This window comes from Callorhinus ursinus, unplaced genomic scaffold, assembly GCF_003265705.2.
Source record: "Callorhinus ursinus isolate GAN/ISIS: 27379988/994484 unplaced genomic scaffold, GSC_fseal_2.0 scaffold10, whole genome shotgun sequence".
NCBI classification, from domain to species: Eukaryota; Metazoa; Chordata; class Mammalia; order Carnivora; family Otariidae; genus Callorhinus; species Callorhinus ursinus.
This window is the reverse complement of record NW_027397072.1, coordinates 35,193,949-35,213,893: the sequence shown is the minus strand read 5'-3', so window position 1 is coordinate 35,213,893 and position 19,945 is coordinate 35,193,949. Positions and strand designations below refer to the sequence as shown.

Genomic DNA, 19,945 nt, shown 5'->3' with positions numbered 1-19,945 from the left:
AGTTTGGGAGAATTGATTGAGTGGCACTATTCAAACTGGTTTCCTTGAGGGTTCTAGAAGTAAGGGGATGTCTCAGCAATATTTAATCTATATAGTATATAAATATCACTCTTGACTTGGTTACTAGGGAGAAATCACAGTGAACTAGAAATTGAAAGTCCTGACTAATGCTGATTCAATGGAAGTTAAACTTGCATTTTCTCCCTTTCTGTAAGTATCTGTCGCTGTTGAGATAGACCACTGGTACAGTCACTGAGCGTTTTGCTAATCCCTTGACACTAAGTTAAATACACATTACATCTAGAGAAGAGAATGCCTTGGCATCGTCAAAGGAAACTTGGTAAGCCTATTTTCTTCTTTCTTTGGAGATTTACACTTACATTTACTCTAATTGTTCCTGCAGTTTCATCCATCACAATAGAAACTAGTGTAAGGGTATAAAAAGCTTCTCAGTATTCCTTTGCTACATAGATTTTTATTTGTGATTACTTTCCTCTGGAAAGGAAAAATCCTCCTTGGAAGACTGGAAGTACTAGCAAATGTTAAGCAGAGGGCAAGTTCCCTTGCTGGCATAGGAAAAGCCTATCTGAAGATAGGATCTGATGTCACTTGGCCACGTGGCGTTATAGCTGGTCATTCATTTTAGCATTTTTTGCTGAGCCATAGCCTCTGTTCTCTGACCCAGGCCTTGGACAGGCTTATACCAACCTAATTGCATCTGCTCTAAACCTCCTTTAAAAACTGTAAATCTTCCAGATTGCTGTATTTTGCGGCTTTCCACTAAAAGCACACTTTTTACTCACCTGTGAGAACATGTGCCTCAGGGATAAACGAGGTTGGGGTTTTGCCATAGAATGGTATGGGATCACACAAAGCAGAATTGGATGATTTTATCTCCAAGAAAGAACTGGAGAAAAATAGTCCGTATTTTAAATACTGTACCTTAGAGAAAAATGCAATTGCTGTTGAAGAGTGTATCAATTATTAAGTGTGGAGCGAATGCTATTTTGGTTGCATCTACAATGAGAAGATCATTTCCAGGAATACCATACGCTTCGTTTCAGTCAACCCCAGCCCCAATCTTTCCTCTGAGGCAGAAATAATAGCACTGGGCATAAGGGGGGGGAGGGCTGGGATTGTGGTTCAGGGAAATAAGATTGTTACAAGGACAGAAGGGTAAGAACAGCAGGTGTTTTTCAAAGCAGATTCCTAAACTAGTTAATTTTGGTTCATTAATGTTCATAAAGGCAGACCTCTTCTTTGCAGAATGGATAGAACATAGCGGGGAATTTTCATTCATTTTGAAAACGTCTTTGATTTTTCTTGTGTGTAGAATCCTTTCTTGGGCTGTATGAATATGCCCTGTGATTGTGGTAAGGGGCAGAATGGGGGAATCCCTCTTTCTCTGCCTGGCTCTCCCACTTCCTTCCTGTCTGGGCTCAAAGCCTGCTTTGCTGGAAAGCTTCTCTTGCTGATCTGGACCATCCAATCAGGCAGTGGGGTTTCTGAAATGTCAGTCTACCATCAGGGCAATAGCCTTTTACATTTCTTTCCATATTTTCTATAGTTCCCTGAGCCAAGACACATAGAACCTCCTGGATCCACATCCAATCCTTTCTGGACAGTTTTATTTTTTTGGTAACAATTTTGAAGTGTTTAATTCAATCGTGGCCTTTTTTTTTTTTCTTGAAGCCTCTGGTCTGATTCCACAATATCTCCTTCCTCTAGCAACAGGTACCAGTGGATGATGGCATCTGGACACAAGGAAAGCTGATTCCAAGATTTTTTCTAATGAAAGTACCTGCTAGGGAAGGACTCCAGGGCTGGTGCCTGACCCAGGGTTGGGGCCTGTTAAATGAGTAGGGCTTCTGCAGTGTTTTTTTTTTTTTTTTTAAAGATTTATTTTGAGAGAGTGAGAATGAGAGAGAGAGAGACAGAGACAGAGAGAGAGAGAGCACATGAGAGGGGGGAGGGTCAGAGGGAGAGCAGGCTCCTCGCCGAGCAGCGAGCCCGATGTGGGACTCTATCCCAGGACTCCAGGATCATGACCTGAGCCGAAGGCAGTCACCCAACCAACTGAGCCACCCAGGCGCCCTTCTGCAGTGCTTTTAAATGCTAGGAAGCTGGCATACACTATAGGTCCAGGGAAAACCGGGCGAAGATCTTCTCTGCCAATATGCCAACCATTTAACAAAATTGAAGTGGTTTTTCAGAAAGAGCCTGGGTTTTTCAAGTTGGTCATTTCCAACTTCACTATTACCTATACACGGATACTGCCAGTTTAGTGCTCTATTTAGAACACTATTTTAACTGACAGTAATAGTCATTAATTCCCTCACTCAATAAATAGTTATTGAGCTTCAACAAGGAGGCTGGTACTGTTCTAGATGCTGGGGACATTGCTGTGAACCAGTCCCAGGGTTCCCATTCTCAGAGGGAATGAGCAGAGTCTGGTGGTGGAGACAGATGATAAAAAAGTAACAGGTGGATGAACAAGATGATTTTTTTTTATAGTGACAAGGGAATAAAAAAGTAGGTTGATATGCTAGCATGGGTGGTCAGGGAAGGCCTCTCCAAGGAAGTGACCTTTGAACTGAGACTTGAGAAACAACGAGTCAGCCACATAATGCTCTGGGTCAGAGTGTTCCAGGCAGAGGGAGCAGCAGGTGCATGGCCCCAGATGTAACTGAGCAGAGGAGGCAGGACACAGCAAGAATTGGCCTGAGGGAAAAGAGAATTTGTAGGAGGCTATGTGCTGAGATTTTTTTTAACAATTTTTTTAAAACTATAACCATAATCTTTGAACTCAGTTAAAAAAAAAAGACAAAATGTTATAACCAATAACAAATATGTCTCATATTTACTCTAACCTTCCCAGTTCCTTGAGCAGGAAAGAATCACCCATAACTGTATTTTATGTATCTTTTCAGAAGCCTTATCGTCTATCTGTATTTACATCCACGTATCTTACGTATAAAGAAGGAATAATTTAACCCATAGTGCAGGACCTAGACTTTGTTTAGCAATATGACTTAGTAACTTTTTTTAAAGATTTTTATTTTTAAGTAAGCTCTACACCCAACGTGGGGTTCAAACTCACAATCCTGAGACCAAGAGTTGCATGCTCTACCGACTGAGCCAGCCAGGTACCCTGACTTAGAAATGGTTCTATATGAACCTGTATATGCTGTATTATTTAAATAACCAGTTCCTTAATTATGGACATTTAGATAATTTCTAGACTTTTGCCATTGAAAACGATGCAATGATCCTTAAATGTACATACTTATGATATATGTAAATTTATTTGTAGGATAAATTCCTGTTGTTAAAATTGCGGGACCACTAGGTGTGTGCATTTAAAATTTTAATAGACATGGTCAAATGCGTGCTGAGCTTTTTTATACTCTGTAGAAACGAGAGGGCCTCTTTATGACAGGCATTGGGAAAAAGTGCATTCTGGTCTGGTCTGAAGGAGTAATTGTCAACATTCAAAAATAAGCTTAGGGGTGCATGGGTGGCTCAGTTGGTTAAGCATCTGCCTTCGGCTCAGGTCTTGATCCCAGGGTCCTGCGATCGAGCCCCGCATTGGGCTCCCTGCTTGGCGGGAAACCTGCTTCTCCCTCTCCCACTCCCCCTGCTTGTGTTCCCTCTCTCGCTCTCTCTGTCAAATAAATAAATAAATCTTAAAAAAAATAAGCTTAAATGAAGCTCAAAGTTTAAAATTTTTATTTTTGTATTATGGACAATTCCAAATAAGTCAAAGAGGGAGAGATTAATATCAGGAACTCCCATCACTCAGCTTCAACAATTATCAACTCACAGCTAATCTTGCTTCATCTACATCCTCAATCCACTTGCCCCTGCCCTTGATTGTTTTGAAGCAAATATCAGACATTGTATCATCTCCTACCTAAATATTTCAGGGTATGAAAGTGACTTTTTCTTAAAGATTTATTTATTTGACAGAGAGAGAGAGAGAGAGAGACAGAGCATGCGCACAAGAACAGGGAGCAGCAGAGGGAGAGGGAGAAGCAGTCTCCCCACTGAGCAGGGAGCCCAACGTGGGACTCCATCCCAGGACTCTGGGATCATGACCTGAGCCCAAGGCAGACGCTTAACAAACTGAGCCATCCGGGCACCCCTGAAAGTGACTCTTTGAAGATTAATTATCTTGTAGAATGACCCCCATTCAAGATCTGTCAGAATGTTGTCTCTGGATTAACCTACCTTGTTCCTCCTTCCCCAAGGGTGTTTGATGCTTGGTAGAGAGGGGAGTCAGTGGTAAGACAGCATGGCAGGCAAGAGAGCTCACATGACTTGGGATTTTGGTACTGGGTCTAGTGCTTCCTAGCAGCTATGGGTCCTTGAGCAAGTCCAACCTCTTGAAGCCTCATTTCCTCATCTGGACAATGAGGGTTACAGTAAGAAGTTTTTGTGGAAAGCTGAGCTTGTGGTGCCACACAGAAAGGGCTCTTAGTTACTGTAAGGAGCAAGGGACACAGAGTGGGGGGAGGCCATTACATCACAATCCAACACAGTGTGCGGGAGTGAGGGTTGGGTGGGGATAAAGAAGGGCCATTCTGTAAATGGCACCACAAAGGTTTTTGCTGTTAATGATGAAGGGCAGCAGCACATGCCACCCCAAAATATGCCACTTTGGCATAAGGACTATTTTGAGCTAAAAGCACTTACAAAAACGTCAGGTACAAGAAGGATGCTCTGACCCTGTCCCCTTTTCTTCCTAAAAGCAGGAGATGAAACCCCCACATGGAAGATATCCTCCCCATACCAGGAGGTTAAGTACCATTTTTATCATCTCTCAGAAGCTGAGGCTGAGAGAATTCCATACAAGCCGACTTTGTCAAGAGAATTCCTCTCTTCCTTTTGCCTCCCCATATATTTTATTAACTTTTCTGCAACTGCCTTTCTTTGTTCAACATAGTATAAAAGCATTTAGGTTCTGCCACTTCTTTCGGTCTTCATTTCCTCAGGAGGGCTCCTGGGTCACATAAAACTTAAATAAATTCGTATGCCTTTCTCGGCTAATCTGTCATATCAACCTAATTCTCAGGCCCAGTCGAAAACCCTAAGAGGTTAGAGGTAAAATTTTGCCTCTCCTGTAATGATTACATGTTGGCCCTCTCAAAGCTGGAGATTTAAGGACAATAGTGTTCCTTTTGCTTTCATAAGACTACAAAGTGCCCTGGAGCAGAGAATAAGGCAAAGGCATTGGTGTTCGGATAGGGGTGAATGACCCCTCTACTGGCTTCTCACTTAAGAATGGGGTCCATTTGGTGGGATGGTTCTGAGGGCAGGTTATTAAAAGTTGCAGCTTTACCTTCTACTTGGGTAATTGTGCATAGTAGGTGAAGTCATCTGAGTCTTTCATTTATATAAAATCAGAGACATTGGAAGGCTACATTTCCATTAAAAAAAAGCTGACTTTTTAAAGCATCCACTGGCTTTGCAGGTGCTGAGAAATAAGCTGGTCTAACCATAAACACTTGGAAATACGAATTAACAGCAGAATTAGAGCTTTTTGTTATTATTTATTTATTTATTTTTAAGTAGGCTCCATACCCAGCGTGGAACCCACTGTGGGGCTTGAACTCACGATCCTGAGATCAAGACCCAAGCTGAAATCAAGAGTTGGACGGCTAACTGACTGAGCCACCCAGGTGCCCCAGGAGTGAGGGCTTTTTAAAGCAGAGTCGATAAGTAAGCAGCAAAGATGGATAGTGCCCACAAGGTATTTCAACTTATAAAGCTTTGGGGCAGGGTGTTCAAGAGTCCCTGAGCTCAACCAATCATACAATGCAAAGTAATAGAAGAATGTGTGTTCCATCCAGACTCGGCATTGTGAGGGTCACAACTTTTCACTAAATTTTTTATGTTTTAGGTTACTATTTGTGATCGGTCACATTTTCAGATGCATTGATTTGTATTTATTTTAGAACCCAGGAATGAGAAGGAGCATGGCTTGATTGCGCTAGGGAAAGCACACCCGGAGTATGATTTTGCCAGGATCATGCACTGAGCTGTATACCACCATCGCATCACCTCATGCAACCCTCATATCACCGTGTGCTATACTTATTACCTCCATTCTACGGATGAGAAAACTGAGGCTCAAAGAATTTGTTCCAGGTCACTTAGTGAGTAAGTTGTGCAGCCAGAATCTGAATCTAGGGAGGGCCCTAATAACCAATTTGGACGCCATTATACAGACAGTTTTACAGTCCTTTTAGGTTCTGAACTGGGGAACGGCTTGATGAGAATGAACAGAAGGAAGAGCTGCCTGGTGGCATAGTACAGGATTCACAGAGGGAGGAAAGAACGGGAGTGCTGCCAAGAGATCAGATGGAAGGTTGTGGCAGCAAGACTGGCCCTGGAGATGGGAGGGACCAGAGTCTGGAAGTAGAAAACTTTGTTCCAGCCTAGTCTCTACCATGATGCTGCTAAGGGGAACCGAACCACCTCTCCCAAGTTACAGCCACATCTCGGTAAGGAAAACTTGTTACTTCCCTAAATAAAGCTTGATAAATTGAGACTAGAAAATCTCTCGGTTCTTTCAAATTCTAAAATTCCGCTTGGTGCCTTTAAATTTTAATGTATTCTAAAGATTTACATATGAAGGCCCCAAATGTCATCCAGAATCCAGAAAAGAATTTAGATGAAATGATTCTCAACATAATCTTCTCAAAGTACAAAGGAATACAATTTTTAATAATTCTAAGAAAAGTTTTTAAGAATACTTTCTAAACCTGATTATATTGAGACAAGCCAATCATTTCTGCATCTCACTGTTTGTGTAAGAACATGATTTTTGGGGGAAAAAAACCATGATTTGGGTATTGCTACTGCAGTAGTGGTTGATGATATTAAAATCAAACATATTACTCTTGAAACAAATGAAGTTATTTAAACCTATCTCCCTAAGAAATTTTATGAAAATATACCTAGGAGGCACAAATTATCATCAAATTAATTTTTTTTCTAAGCTCAAATTTAATTTAAAATGTGATATTTCTTCAACTGGTTTAATCAAGACTTTAAAGGGATTTTAGATAGAGAACACAGGAAATAAATATAACGGAGCAAATAATCAACAAAATAGTTGTTCTGTGTTCTGTTGCTGTGATGCTTCTATAAAGTATTTTTAACAACTCCCTGAGGAACTGGCTCCTGCTGGTGTGAAGCCAGGCTCTTCTCTCCGCTCACATCTGCAAACTTTTCTCCATCCTCATATCCTATAACAGATCCATTTTCAAGCCCTGCTCAGTCCTTGGCCCCAGTGTTTCTCAAAACTGACCCTTGCTCCAAAAAAAAAAAAAAAAAAAAAAAAAGAGAGAGAGAGAGAGAAAGAAAGAACTGACCCTTCCTCTTGTACAAAGATTTGGGGGTGGGGTTCCCAATCCTGAGTTGCAAAAATGGTTTTCTGCATAGAATAAACTAAAGGGCAAAAGAATCTTTCTGATTAGAGCTTTCATCAAGCCATTTCTATTATTAAAACCTTCAGGCATCCCATTACTTATACTTTGAAATCTAAATTCTGCTGTCGAGATCCGGGTCCTCTGAGCCAAGCAAATGCATTAGCTTTCTTTAAAGACTAATCCTTTACATCTGAGATTCGGCTATTTGGAGTGCTTTTCTGCTCTTTCTCTCTGCCAGCTCATGACCATCACCTCCTTCCATTCTATCTTGAAACTCATTTCCTTCAGGATGTTTTCCTGGTTTAGTAGCTACTTTGCAAATAAACAACTTTTGTTTTTGAGCTTTTAATCACATTAAGTGCTTTAAGATAAGTTATCCAAGTCAAGGGATAAACAACATATAGAGATTTCCATTCTTTAAGAAACCACCCAGAGTGATTTTACTTTGAGAGGAGGGACAGCACTTCAATTTTTAGGTGTCTGCTTTTTAAGCTAGGAATCTGCAATAGAATCAAAGCAAAATGACTCTTTATGGTGACCTCTAGTGGGCACGGGACAATCCTACAAAATTATGAAAAGTGGGCAAAGTAAAACCCTCCCCAGTAACCAGCTGGGTTACTCTGAGGTCAGATGACCGCATCCCATCCCACCCCACCCCTATTTTTTCCTTCCAGCATTTGTTTTGCATTTAACATAGTTGGCCTTAAAACTCACCTGTTTCGCCTCTGGCGGGCACGGCGCGGGCTGGGCTGCCGGTGTCGGGTGTCGTGTGAATTGATGGTAGCAGTTTAAAATAATCCCTGCCAACGGAACCCACTCCCTGGGCATCGACCGGAGCGCAGGGCAATTCGCTCTGAGGAGCCTTTAAAGGGCTTTTCGAGCTCCGAGAGCCAGAGCTGCAGCCGGCTCTGGGGTGCATCGGGGAAATCAAGACATAATGAAAAGGAGGACGCAGACGAAGGCTACGGGAAAATTCTGTTCTTGCCAGTGGCAGAGCGATTCTCCTCGCTTTCACCCACTCTACAGGAAGCGTCACGGGGGGGGGTGGTCCAGACGCGCTACACGAAGGCGCCCTTTTAGGACCCGCGCCCCAGAAAGCAGGGGCTGGGGCCGCTCCACCCCCGCCCCCGGGAGGACAGACGGGAGGGCGACACCAAGCCTGGGTGCTGGGGTGTGTGGCCGCCTTCGGAGCACGCGGTACGTGGGTCTCCGCGCCGCGGGAGGAAAAGCAAGTCGGCAAGAAAAGCAATTGCTGGGGCGCCTTCTCTGAGAAATCCCTTAGGGCGGTCTCAGAAACCGAGCTGAGTTCCGGATAGTTTCTGGAAAAAGCTCTCCAAACGCCGTCTGTCCCCGCCCCTCAAATCCTGCACCCCAGTCCTCACCCCTCCTTACTCTTCGGTCGCTTCCCTTTGGGGGGGCTGTTAAAAGGGCCCTCGGCAGCTGCCCAAGTCACCCGTGAGGGCCCGGGGCTGCACGCGGGAACAGGCACACTGGCCGCGGGGCTCCCCATTGCTCCCTTCCCCGCCCCGCGGACCCCTCCTGGCCGCGGCGGGCGGGAGCGGAGTGGGAGGACCGCGTCACGAGGCGGGGAGCCCGAGGTCCAGGGCGGGGCGCCGGGGAATCCCAGCCGAGCGAGCCCGGGAGGTGCGGGCGCGGAGGGAGGTGAGCCGAGCGGAGCCGGGAGGCGAGGAGGGGGGAACCGCGAGGAGGCCCCGCCCCCGCCTCGCGGAACCGGCTCTCCGCCGCCTCGGAATCCGCTCACTTTGCCTCTCGCCTCTGGACGGCGGCGGGGCGGTTGCCGGAGCGGCGGCCAGAGGGAGCGCCGGGGACGGGGAGCCATCCCGCATCCGCGTCTCCTCCCGGCGCCCGCGCCCCTCGTGGGGGGGGCCGCGCCAGCGTTTGAAAGGACACCCCGGCCTCACAGGGGGCATCCCCGGGCGCTGACAGCCTCGTTCTCGGCCAGTGGGCGCGCAGCGTTGGCGCCTGAGGGGACTCCCCGGCCACCTGCAGGTGCCACCGCGCCGAGGGAGAGTCGCTAGCAGCAACGCTGGGCCGCCGAGGACGCTAGAGCTGAGGGGTCTCCGGGCCAGCGAAGGGCAGGAGCAGAGACCGCAGCCAGAGCCGGCCCGCCAGCCCGCTGGCCCCGACGGCACGCTCCCCTATCGGCCAACTGCAGCCAGGCCCCGCGCGGCGGCCGGGGGTGGGGGGGCGGCGGCGGCGGCCTCGGGCTTCGGGGCTGCGGGGCGGCCAGCCATGACCTTCGGGCGCAGCGGGGCGGCCTCGGTGGTACTGAACGTGGGCGGCGCCCGGTACTCGCTGTCCCGGGAGCTGCTGAAGGACTTCCCACTGCGCCGCGTGAGCCGGCTGCACGGCTGCCGCTCGGAGCGCGACGTGCTCGAGGTGTGCGACGACTACGACCGCGAGCGCAACGAGTACTTCTTCGACCGGCACTCGGAGGCCTTCGGCTTCATCCTGCTCTACGTGCGCGGCCACGGCAAGCTGCGCTTCGCGCCGCGGATGTGCGAGCTCTCCTTCTACAACGAGATGATCTACTGGGGCCTGGAGGGCGCGCACCTGGAATACTGCTGCCAGCGCCGCCTCGACGACCGCATGTCCGACACCTACACCTTCTACTCGGCCGACGAGCCGGGCGCGCTGGGCCGCGACGAGGCGCGACCCGGCGGTGCCGAGGCGGCCCACTCCAGGCGCTGGCTCGAGCGCATGCGGCGGACCTTCGAGGAGCCTACGTCGTCGCTGGCCGCGCAGATCCTGGCCAGCGTGTCGGTCGTATTCGTGATCGTGTCCATGGTGGTGCTGTGTGCCAGCACACTGCCCGACTGGCGCGCCGCGGCGGCCGACAACCGCAGCCTGGATGACCGGAGCAGGTACTCCGCCGGCCCTGGGAGGGAGCCCTCCGGGTAGGACGCACTGCTTCTCTGCCCGTCCCGTCCGTCCTGTCGCGTCTGTCCGTTCCGTCCGTCGGTCGCGTCTCCGTCCTGTTTGTCTCCGGGCTGCCGAGCCAGGCCGGGTTCCGGGCCTAGCGAGGCCAGCCAGGGGACGGGTTGGCCCTCACTTCCCGCTCCTATTTTCCTGGCACCAGGCAGCTGTGGTCCGTACACTATTCTCTTGACGGCGAATCGCCAGGCATGGGGAGGGCAGGTAGAGATAAACAAGCCTCACATCTTTTACTTTTTTTTTTTAAATTTACTTTTGAGCAAATAGAAACCAGTTAACCAGATGTCCCTAAACTTTTATTGTTAGTATTCAACAATTTAACCTTGGGCTAAGAGCAACTTGAATTATTTGCCAATTTTTGGTGGTGTTTGAAAAGATGAAGTTGGTTATGGTGAAATATGGTCTACTATATACAGGCCACAAATTGTATACACTTTGCATAATATGTACTTTAATGAAATTATTAGATTCTAAAGGAAATTAACTTAACGATAGACTCTAAATAATGGATGTCTGTGCCCTTTTCTCTTTTCTTTTCCGATGGAGTTAGCAAAGCACCTGTCCATCGTTTGGTACCAAAGATAGACACTGTGACTTTCAGAAGGATCTTCAGTATGGGGAGGGAAAAAATCACTACCTTGGAAAAGAAGAAACATTTAAACTGCCCCAAATCCTGAAACAGTATTGGAGTAGTTTATAGTTTTTTCTTTTCAGTTTATTAGGATGAAAGAAAATATTTTAATCTTTACTTTTATCGTGTTTACCTTTCAATAGAGATAACATACTTCTGTTTTTAGTACTGGTGAGTTTATTTTGCATGTTTGGTAGGAAGAATAAACAGTAAAGTTGGATTTCAAGGCAGACAGTCTCTTTGGGCCCAAACACAAAATTGTATATTCTGTTTTAATTTTGATGCTGTTTTTTAAATTTTTTATTCACTTAAAAATTTTTTTATTTATTTGGGGGAGAGAGAGAGCACAAGTGTGGGGAGAGGCAGAGGGAGAGGGACAAGCAGATTCTCCGCTGAGCAGGGAGCCCCATGTGGGGGCTCCATCCCAGCACACTGAGATACCATGACCTGAGCCGAAGTCAGACACTTAACCAGCAGAGCCACCCAGGTGCCCCTTGGATACTGTTTTAAGAGGCTCCCCCTCCATTCATTTTTATTGGTTTTATTTATTTATTTTTCCTCCATTCATTTTTAAAATTAGGTTGTGCCTGATAATCTTTTCCTGATAGACATGTACATGTTTCCAATGATATTATGTGTCTTGAGGTTGCAGTGCATTACTTGCACATAATATTCTTCCTTTGGAGAGTGAAGATTGTTTTTTAATCTAAGAGGTAAATAAAATTGTCTAGTTCCACAGAGTCCATTACTGATACATTGATATCTTGGCATGAAATCCAAGATACATGCTTTAAAAGGAAATTCATTAGTAAACTAATTTTGTTTAATGTATTCTGTTCTGAGTTTTTGATTTACAGATAAGAATTACTTATTTAGTATTCCATCAGTACAATGAAATGAATTTATATATCTAAATACATAAGTGCCCTTGATTCTTTTAGAGGACCATAGGAAAATGAGCCATAACTCGGCTTGAAATGATTCACTAGTAATTGTGGAATTCTAAGGTTAGTGAAAGTTCAAGCTACATTAGCAAAGGAAACAGGAGAATTGAGTTAGACTTCCCGGGACTGCAAAAGAAGTGAAGGAAGAAGAGGAATGCTTGATTTGTGTATATGTATTTTATATATGCATGTAATAATCCAAGTCAGAACTGTTTCCTAGATACCCAGATATTTCAGGCAAAAGCATGTTTTTCTTGGCTTAAAGGTCCTGTTTTAAGGTTTACTCTCCAAGTGTAGGTATATGAAAACCAACCTCTGTAATCCCAAACAGATAAGCTGAAGGATGAGTGAGCAGCTGAGGAGGCTGGAAGTCACAGAGGGAGCCTCCCATAGGCCTCTTCCAGCTGATAGGGCCTCTACACTGGCACTTTGGCAATAGTCTCTCAAACCCCTGCTTGCTTGTAGTTGCTGAAATTAGTCTTTTTAAAACATCATTCTGATCATCTGACCATATTTGGCATCTACAAGATAAAGCCAAAACTTTTTCCTTGGCTTTTAAGGCTCTTTATGGTTTCACCCCAATCTGCCTTTCTTTTTTTTTTCCCCTTTTCTTTTTTTTAATTTTATTTTTTTAAAGATTTTATTTATTTATTTGATAGAGAGAGACAGCGAGAGAGGGAACACAAGCAGGAGGAGTGGGAGAGGGAGAAGCAGGCTTCCCGCTGAGCAGGGAACCCGATGCGGGGCTCAATCCCAGGACCCTGGGATCATGAGCTGAGCTGAAGGCAGATGCTTAATGACTGAGCCACCCAGGCGCCCCTCCCCTTTTCTTTTTAAAAAAAGATTTTATTTATTTATTTGACAGAGAGAGAGAGAGAGAGAGAACAAGCAGAGGGAGCAGCAGAGGGAAAGGGAGAAGCAGGCTCCATGTTGAGCAGGGAACCAGATGTGGGCTCGATCCCAGGACCCTGGGATCATGACCTGAGCTGAAGGCAGACGCTTAACTGACTGAGCCACCCAGGTGTCCCCACAATCTGCCTTTCTTGACTTATCCCGTCATCATTTGCAAGCATCTTTTTTGAGTATCTGCTGTGTTCAAGGCACTGTTAGTATTCCAAATATTGTAACTTTTTTTAAAAAAAATAAAGAAATGGTGTTAAGTTGATGATACAGGAATCAGAGGCACAACTGATGAACTATTGAGTTGTTCTGGCACACAATTTGGCCTTCAAAGTGGAGGAGATGGATGGAAACAAGTCATCTTTGGAAGGTTGCAGAGGTTGTATACTGCCCAACAGTGGTGGTGGGGAGGTGTCATTTATATGAACTGTAGTGTTCACAATCTTTACAACTATGTGTGCCCCGTCTGAGAACATAATAAGGAATATTTTCCAGGTAAAAGGAAGAGCAGGGGCATAGGCATGAAATTTGCATATTAGAGAGTGTGAGTCCAGTGATGGAGTGAGAGGTGGATAGAGAGCAGATGTTAGAAGGCCTCGAATGAGAAAGAGAATGATTTTATTTGTAGGCAGTAAGCTGTTCGCACATTTGAGGTGAGTGGGTTATGCATATAAAATAACAAATGTCATGAGTTGTGTACTGTGAATTGGGATGGTGAAGATGGGAAACAGGAGGATGAGTTTGGAGATCTTTGTAGAGGGAGGGAATGAGGGTGTGGGTTGTATTGAGGTGGTTAGAATGGAAAAAAAATGACCACTCTGGGAAATATTAGGAAGACTCATAATAAATCCAGGGCATTGGAAGGATACAGGCAGGCGTCAGGGACTGATTATGTGGGCTTCCAGGAGCTAGGAACACTCCCGACCACTTGCAGCCTCCGTTTGTCCAAACTGGTCTGCTCACTTGTTCCTGAACCACTCCAGTGTTCCTTACTGTGCAGTCCCTTGCCTATTGAAATTGGATCATCCATCAAGCCCAACTCAGATTCTGTTTCTTTTTTGAAGTTTTTCCTGCCTGCCTTAATAGATGTGATGTTTTCTTTGAATTTCTTGAGGGATTGCTTATTTGTACTACGTATTTACTGTCTATAATATCCTTCCTAGCATGGTAGTTATTTTTTCATATAAACATGTCCTAGCTCCTAAACTAGATGAAACAAAAAGCCCTAGAAGGCAGCTAAATGCTCCTATACTATTTATTATGACAGCATCTTTTAGAAAAAAATTATTATTCTGGCACAATAAATTCTACTGTTTATATTACAATTTAGAATATAACCTTCCAGGAATATATCTTCTGTTGCATAAATGGAAGAGCTGTGTGACGTAAGGCCTTGGACTTCAGCTGGTGGAACTCTTAGTTGAGGAGGATGGGATCTTGTGCTAGAAATGAGGAAAAAAAGTTTTAAATCAAAGAATGTTTATCAGGTACTGATTGTGGAAAAGGAATAAAGACAAGCATAGCATTTTTTTCATTAAACTTTGAAATTTTAGAATAGCATAGAATCTCAAGTTTGGAAGAAATCTTGAGAGGTCTTCCAGATCAATAATTTGAAAGCTTTTTGTGTATGAATGTGACCCTTTTAAATTGATATGTTCTGAGGGTTAATAATCATATAAATAACGGCTTAAAGTCCAAAAGCTACACAAACAAGCCTTTCTCCATCTCCTGGGTATTTAGTTCTTTTCCCTAGATGTAACCAAAGTTGTTTGTATTCTATGTATCATTTTAGAGACATTCTGTGTATTTGCAAGCATATCATATATATTTACAGAACCACAACAAAACCAGTGCAATAATACTGTCCTGAAACTTGCTTTTTAAACTAACCAACATGCCATGGAGATTGTTCTGTATGAGTGTATAAAGAGCTACCAAAATCTTTTATGCAGCTGCATAATATTCCACTGTATGAATGTCCCATAACTTTTGGACATTTATGTTATCTCATCTATAGAAATGCTTTAGTGAATATCCTGTATGTGTACATTAATTTTGCCTTTGCTCATAGGATAAATTCCTGAGAGTTAAGACATAGGCTCAAAGGGCATGTGCATTTGTAATTTGCATAGATAATTCCAAATAGTTCTCCAAAAAGATGATGTCATTTTATGCTCCTGCCAGCAAGGTGTGGAAGGACATGCTTTTTCAAATGCCATAAGTGTTGTGATACTTCTGATCTTTTTTTTTTTTTTTTCTTGATACTTCTGATCTTTACCATACCATACTGGAGAAATATCTATCTAGTAGCTTTAATTTATTTTTGCCTTACTGTTTTTTTAACATATACTGAAATGTAATATAAACACACAATCCTGTAATATTTGATGTCAGAAAATACATTAGGGACAACTTTCAAATCATCCCAGCTTTTGTACAGTTGGACCTTCTACCATAAGCAGATTTTAGTTATTTTTTTATTCTGGTGACTGTGCCCAGCAGTGTGGCTGCAGGGGCACATGAGATGAGGTCCCTCCTCATGCAGTTGGTGGGCTGGTGGTGATAGCAGGAAGGGAGGACAGACCGCAAAGGAAGCAAATAAACAAGAATTTCAGATCGTGAAGGGAAATCAAATAGGGTGTACAGGTATAGAGTGCAGCAGGAGTGTCCTTTGCATAGGATGTGGGGAGGTGACATGAGTGGAGACCTGAACGATGAGGAAGACCCAGCCTTGGAGGAAGGAGGGAAGAGTGTTCTTGACAGAGGGAACAGCAAAGGCAGAAACTCTGGGATGACAGTGAGCTTGGCTTGTCACCAGAATGGAAGGAAAAGCCCATGTGGGCTAGCAGTTAGTCCAGGGGCAAGAGAGGGTTAGAAGAGATTCCAGGGGAGGCAGAGACCTATCAGGCTCGGCCTGTGTGCCATGGGAAGGAGTTTGGATTTTCTTCCAAGTGGGGCAGGAAAGCCTTTGGAAGGTTTTAAAGCAGAGGAAAGATACCATCTGATGTGGTTTCAAAACACCGGTGACCACTGGGTGGAGAATGAAGCAGGGGCAACAGCAGATGTAGCAAGACCCGACAGGTCAGAGAATATGGGACTTGATTGGGGGAGTAGCAGTGGAGATGGTGAGAAGTCATTGGATTCAGGTAGATATGTGGGTCTTTATCATGTTCCTAATGGTGACTCATCCACTGGTACTAGGAAAAGATCTTAATGAAGCAGTTAGAGCTACTGGCTGTTGGGGTCCCTCCTGCTGAACTGGCTTGGCCCACATGTCATGAGCTGGGAATCCAGTTGTTTTCTACAGGGTCTGCTTCTCATTTGGGGGGGTATTGTGAGGAGAAGGATCTGGAGAAGGGATCTTTCGAGAGTCAGTGGGAGAGGGCTCATTAGCCATTTTCCTTTCTGTACAACCCAAACCATCTCGTCAAGAGGACTTCTGGTAAAGATCTTTGGTAAATGCATTCACAGCCTTCACTAATGAACAGTTCTGGTAATCTTAGAATGCTGATGGTCTTACTGTTTGGTAAGACAAACTACAGATTTTTCAGGCAGTTCGCCTTCCAGGACCATTGAGGTCTGACATTGCCAAGGAGATGAATGTTTTTTTGGCATTTTAACATACAGGCATACTCTTTTTTTTTTTAAACTTTATTTATTTATTTGTTTGTTTATTTATTTATTTATTTATTTATTATCTCTACACCCAACAGTGGGGCTTGACTCAAAATCCCCGAGATCAAGTCGCATGCTCTTCTGACTGAGCCAGCCAGGCACCCCGACATACTCATATTTTAAAATCGCTCAGTGTTGCTAGCCTGTGCCATAAAAAGAGGCTCTTTGCTAGTCAAAATTTTGAGGAAGGTGGGTCAGATTCAAAGTACTTATCCCTTTTACTTTTTGGTCCCTTTTGCCTCTGAACTTCTGTCCCCTCAGCCAGTCTCAGCTGTAGTGTTCTCTTTTGAGTTTTAAATCTCTTTATTGTGCAAAGTCTTGCTGTAATTTTAATTTGTTCTTTAGAAATTCTAAAAGTTGCTTCATGTTGGAATTTTGATCTTTATTTTGTATTGCTTTGTGTTGTGATAGTGAGACTCTGAAGAGATGTAAAGATGTTCAAGTTTTTTGCAATGTTATTTTTAGCCCAAGTTTAAAAAATGAAATACATAATGAAAATGAAACACCAGGTGATGGAAATTTAAAAATCAAGTGTATTACTTCTGTTGCCTACTAGGTCAATATTACATGAATTCAGTAGGTTTTTAAGTACTTTAAAAATAAAAAGCAATATTTGAAACTGAAGATGAAAGTCTCAGTGCTTTTACTTTGCAGATAAGGTGGATATTTTCAGAAGCTGGTAATTAATAGATCTTTGATAGGATTGAACATAACCGTGAATCTCAGTTAAATTCTGTTCTTACACAGTGGACTGTTTTAATATGTGTACAGGGTTTTTCTATCTGCTGCCAATTTTAGAATTCAATGGAAACTTTCGTCAGTACCCCTTTTTTAATCAAGGTGCCTTTTTTCTCCCTTAGTAAGCAAGTGATTTTCAATGTTATTCTTTTTTTTCTTCTTTTAATGAAAACTTTGCTCACTGAAAAAAGTATGGTTCTAAGTATTGTGAAGTCAAGAGTAAATATGCCCTTTTCTCCTCAGTCCCATTACCCCATTTCTGGGTATTCTTTCCAGAAATGCACATATAAACCTACACACACATTTGTATGTGTATAAATTATATATACATGTTATATAGAACTTTTTTTTTAAAGATTTTATTTATTTGACAGAGACACAGTGAGAGAGGGAACACAAGCAGGGGGAGTGGGAGAGGGAGAAGCAGGCTTCCCGAGGAGCAGGGAGCCCGATGCGGGGCTCAATCCCAGGACCCTGGGATCATGACCTGAGCCGAAGGCAGACGCTTAACGACTGAGCCACGCAGGCACCCCTATATAGAACTTTTTAAAGATTTATTTATTTTAGAGAGAGAGAGAGAGAGCAAGGGTGTGCACAAGCAGGGGGAGGGGCATAGGGAGAGGGAGAAGGAGCGGGGAAAGCAGATTCCCCGCTGAGCAGGGAGCCCATAGCAGGCCGATCTCAACACCCTGAGATCATGACCCTAGTGGAAACCAGGAGTCCAAGGCTCAACTGACTGAGCCACCCAGGCTCCCCTTATATTATACAGATATTTAAAAAAATTTATAACTGGGATTGTTCTATAATCTTGTTTAACAATTTGCTTTTTTCTCAATATCTTGGAACTCTTTCCATATCAGTTGATACGAATCTTCCTCATTCTTTTGAAAATCTGTAGAGTGTTCTATTGTATGGATGGGCCACAATTCAGTTCAACAAGCATCTGTCCTGTTAATAACAGTGATGGCTTGGGTGCCTGGGTGGCTCAGTTGGTTAAGCGACTGCCTTCAGCTCAGGTCATGATCCTGGAGTCCCGCGATCGAGTCCCACATCGGGCTTCCTGCTCAGCGGGGAGTCTGCTTCTCCCTCTGACCCTCTTCCCTCTCGTGCTTTCTATCTGTCATTCTCTCTCTCTCAAATAAATAAAATCTTTAAAAAAAAATAACAGTGATGGCTTTCATAGTAATATTTATTTAATATTTAATATATGCTAGCCGCTTAAGTTTTTACATGTATTTTGTCATCTGAGTCTCCTAACAATCCTGTGAGGTGGCACTGTTACTATCCCCATTTTATGACTGAGATTTGGATAGGTGAAGGGCTATGTCAGTTCACAGAGTGGGTAAGTGGTGACCTGGTGTTTGATTCCCACATCCCTGCTCCACACTGCTGTGCAATGTTTGGTTTGACTCCTGTTTTTCAAAAATGCAAAGAGTGGGCACCTGGGTGGCTCAGTTGTTAAGGGTCTGCCTTTGGCTCAGGTCATGATCCCAGGGTCCTGGGTTCGAGCCCCGCATCGGACTCCCTGCCGAGCAGGGAGTCTGCATCTCCCTCTGCCTCTCCCCCTGCTTGTGTTCCCTCTCTGTCAAAGAAAGAAAGAAAGAGAGAGAGAGAGAGAGAGAAAGAAAGAAAGAGAAAGAAAGAAAGAAATCTTTTAAAAAAATGCATACAGTGGTACAGAACTATCTTTTTTTTTTTTTAAAGATTTTATTTATTCATTTGAGAGAGAATGAGAGAGAGAGCACATGGGGGGGGAGGGTCAGAGGGAGAAGCAGACCTGATGCGGGACTTGATCCTGGGACTCCAGGATTATGACCTGAGCCGAAGGCAGCCACTTAACCAACTGAGCCATCCAGGTACCCTGAACTATCTTTTTCATATATCTTTGCAAATTGGTGTGAGTATACATGTTTGATAAACTCTAAGGTGGAAAAATAGCTGGATCAAGAGGATTGTGTTTATTTTATTTTATTTTTTTTAAAGATTTTATTCATTTGACAGAGAGAGAGACACAGTGAGAGAGGGAACACAAGCAGGGGGCGTGGGAGAGGGAGAAGCAGGCTTCCCAAGGAGCAGGGAGCCCGACTCGGGGCTTGATCCCAGGACTCTGGGATCATGACCTGAGCCACCCAGGCGCCCCAAGAGGATTGTGTTTAAAGAAATTTTTTTGATACGTATTACCCAATTTCCCCCTAAACTATGAAATTCAGCATTACTGTTTATTCATAATAGTGACTATAATAATAATAAGCAATTAATAATCAATAGAATGCTATAATTAATAACATTTATTAGCAAAGATTTGGAAATCACTGCCTTTTAAAATATATAATGGCTTTATCGAGATATAACTAATATACTGTTTAACTTTCCTTTAAAGGGTACAATTCAGTGAACTTTAGTATATTCACAGAGTGGTACAAGTATCATCATCCATACCACTTTATTTTTTTATTTTTTTTTAAAGATTTTATTTATTTATTTGACACACAGAGAGAGATAGCGAGAGAGAGAGAGAGAGAGAGAGAGAGAGGGAGAGAGCACAAGCAGGGGGAGCGGCAGGCAGAGGGAGAAGCAGGCTTCCTGCATGAGCAGGGAGCCCCACGTGGGGCTCGATCCCAGGACCCTGGGATCATGACCTGAGCTGAAGGCAGCGGTTTAACCAA

At 44.0% G+C, this 19,945-nt stretch overlaps 2 protein-coding genes across 10 annotated transcripts in view; one reads left to right on the top strand and one right to left on the bottom strand.

The window, feature by feature from the left end:
- Positions 1-8,999, bottom strand: part of MTA3 (metastasis associated 1 family member 3) — a 216,439-nt gene extending 207,440 nt beyond the window's left edge. For 3 of the 6 annotated variants that reach the window (XR_012379715.1, XM_073897349.1, XM_073897350.1), the window contains exon 1: positions 8,151-8,998. Coding sequence is in view for 5 of the 6 variants with exons in the window: in XM_073897349.1 (XP_073753450.1) it covers positions 8,151-8,355 (205 nt within the window). In the remaining variant the exon portion in view is untranslated. Of the gene's footprint in view, positions 1-8,150 lie in introns of all 6 variants that reach the window. The other 3 variants (XM_073897347.1, XM_073897351.1, XM_073897352.1) reach the window with 3 other exon arrangements.
- An 83-nt stretch (positions 9,000-9,082) lies between these two features.
- The window catches only part of KCNG3 (potassium voltage-gated channel modifier subfamily G member 3), a 60,306-nt gene continuing 49,443 nt past the window's right edge, over positions 9,083-19,945 (top strand). For 3 of the 4 annotated variants that reach the window (XM_073897356.1, XM_073897357.1, XM_025868131.2), the window contains exon 1: positions 9,083-10,354. In XM_073897356.1, coding sequence (XP_073753457.1) covers positions 9,690-10,354 — 665 coding nt within the window. In that variant the 5' untranslated portion in view covers positions 9,083-9,689. The remainder of the gene's footprint in view (positions 10,355-19,945) is intronic. The other variant, XM_025868132.2, reaches the window with a different exon arrangement.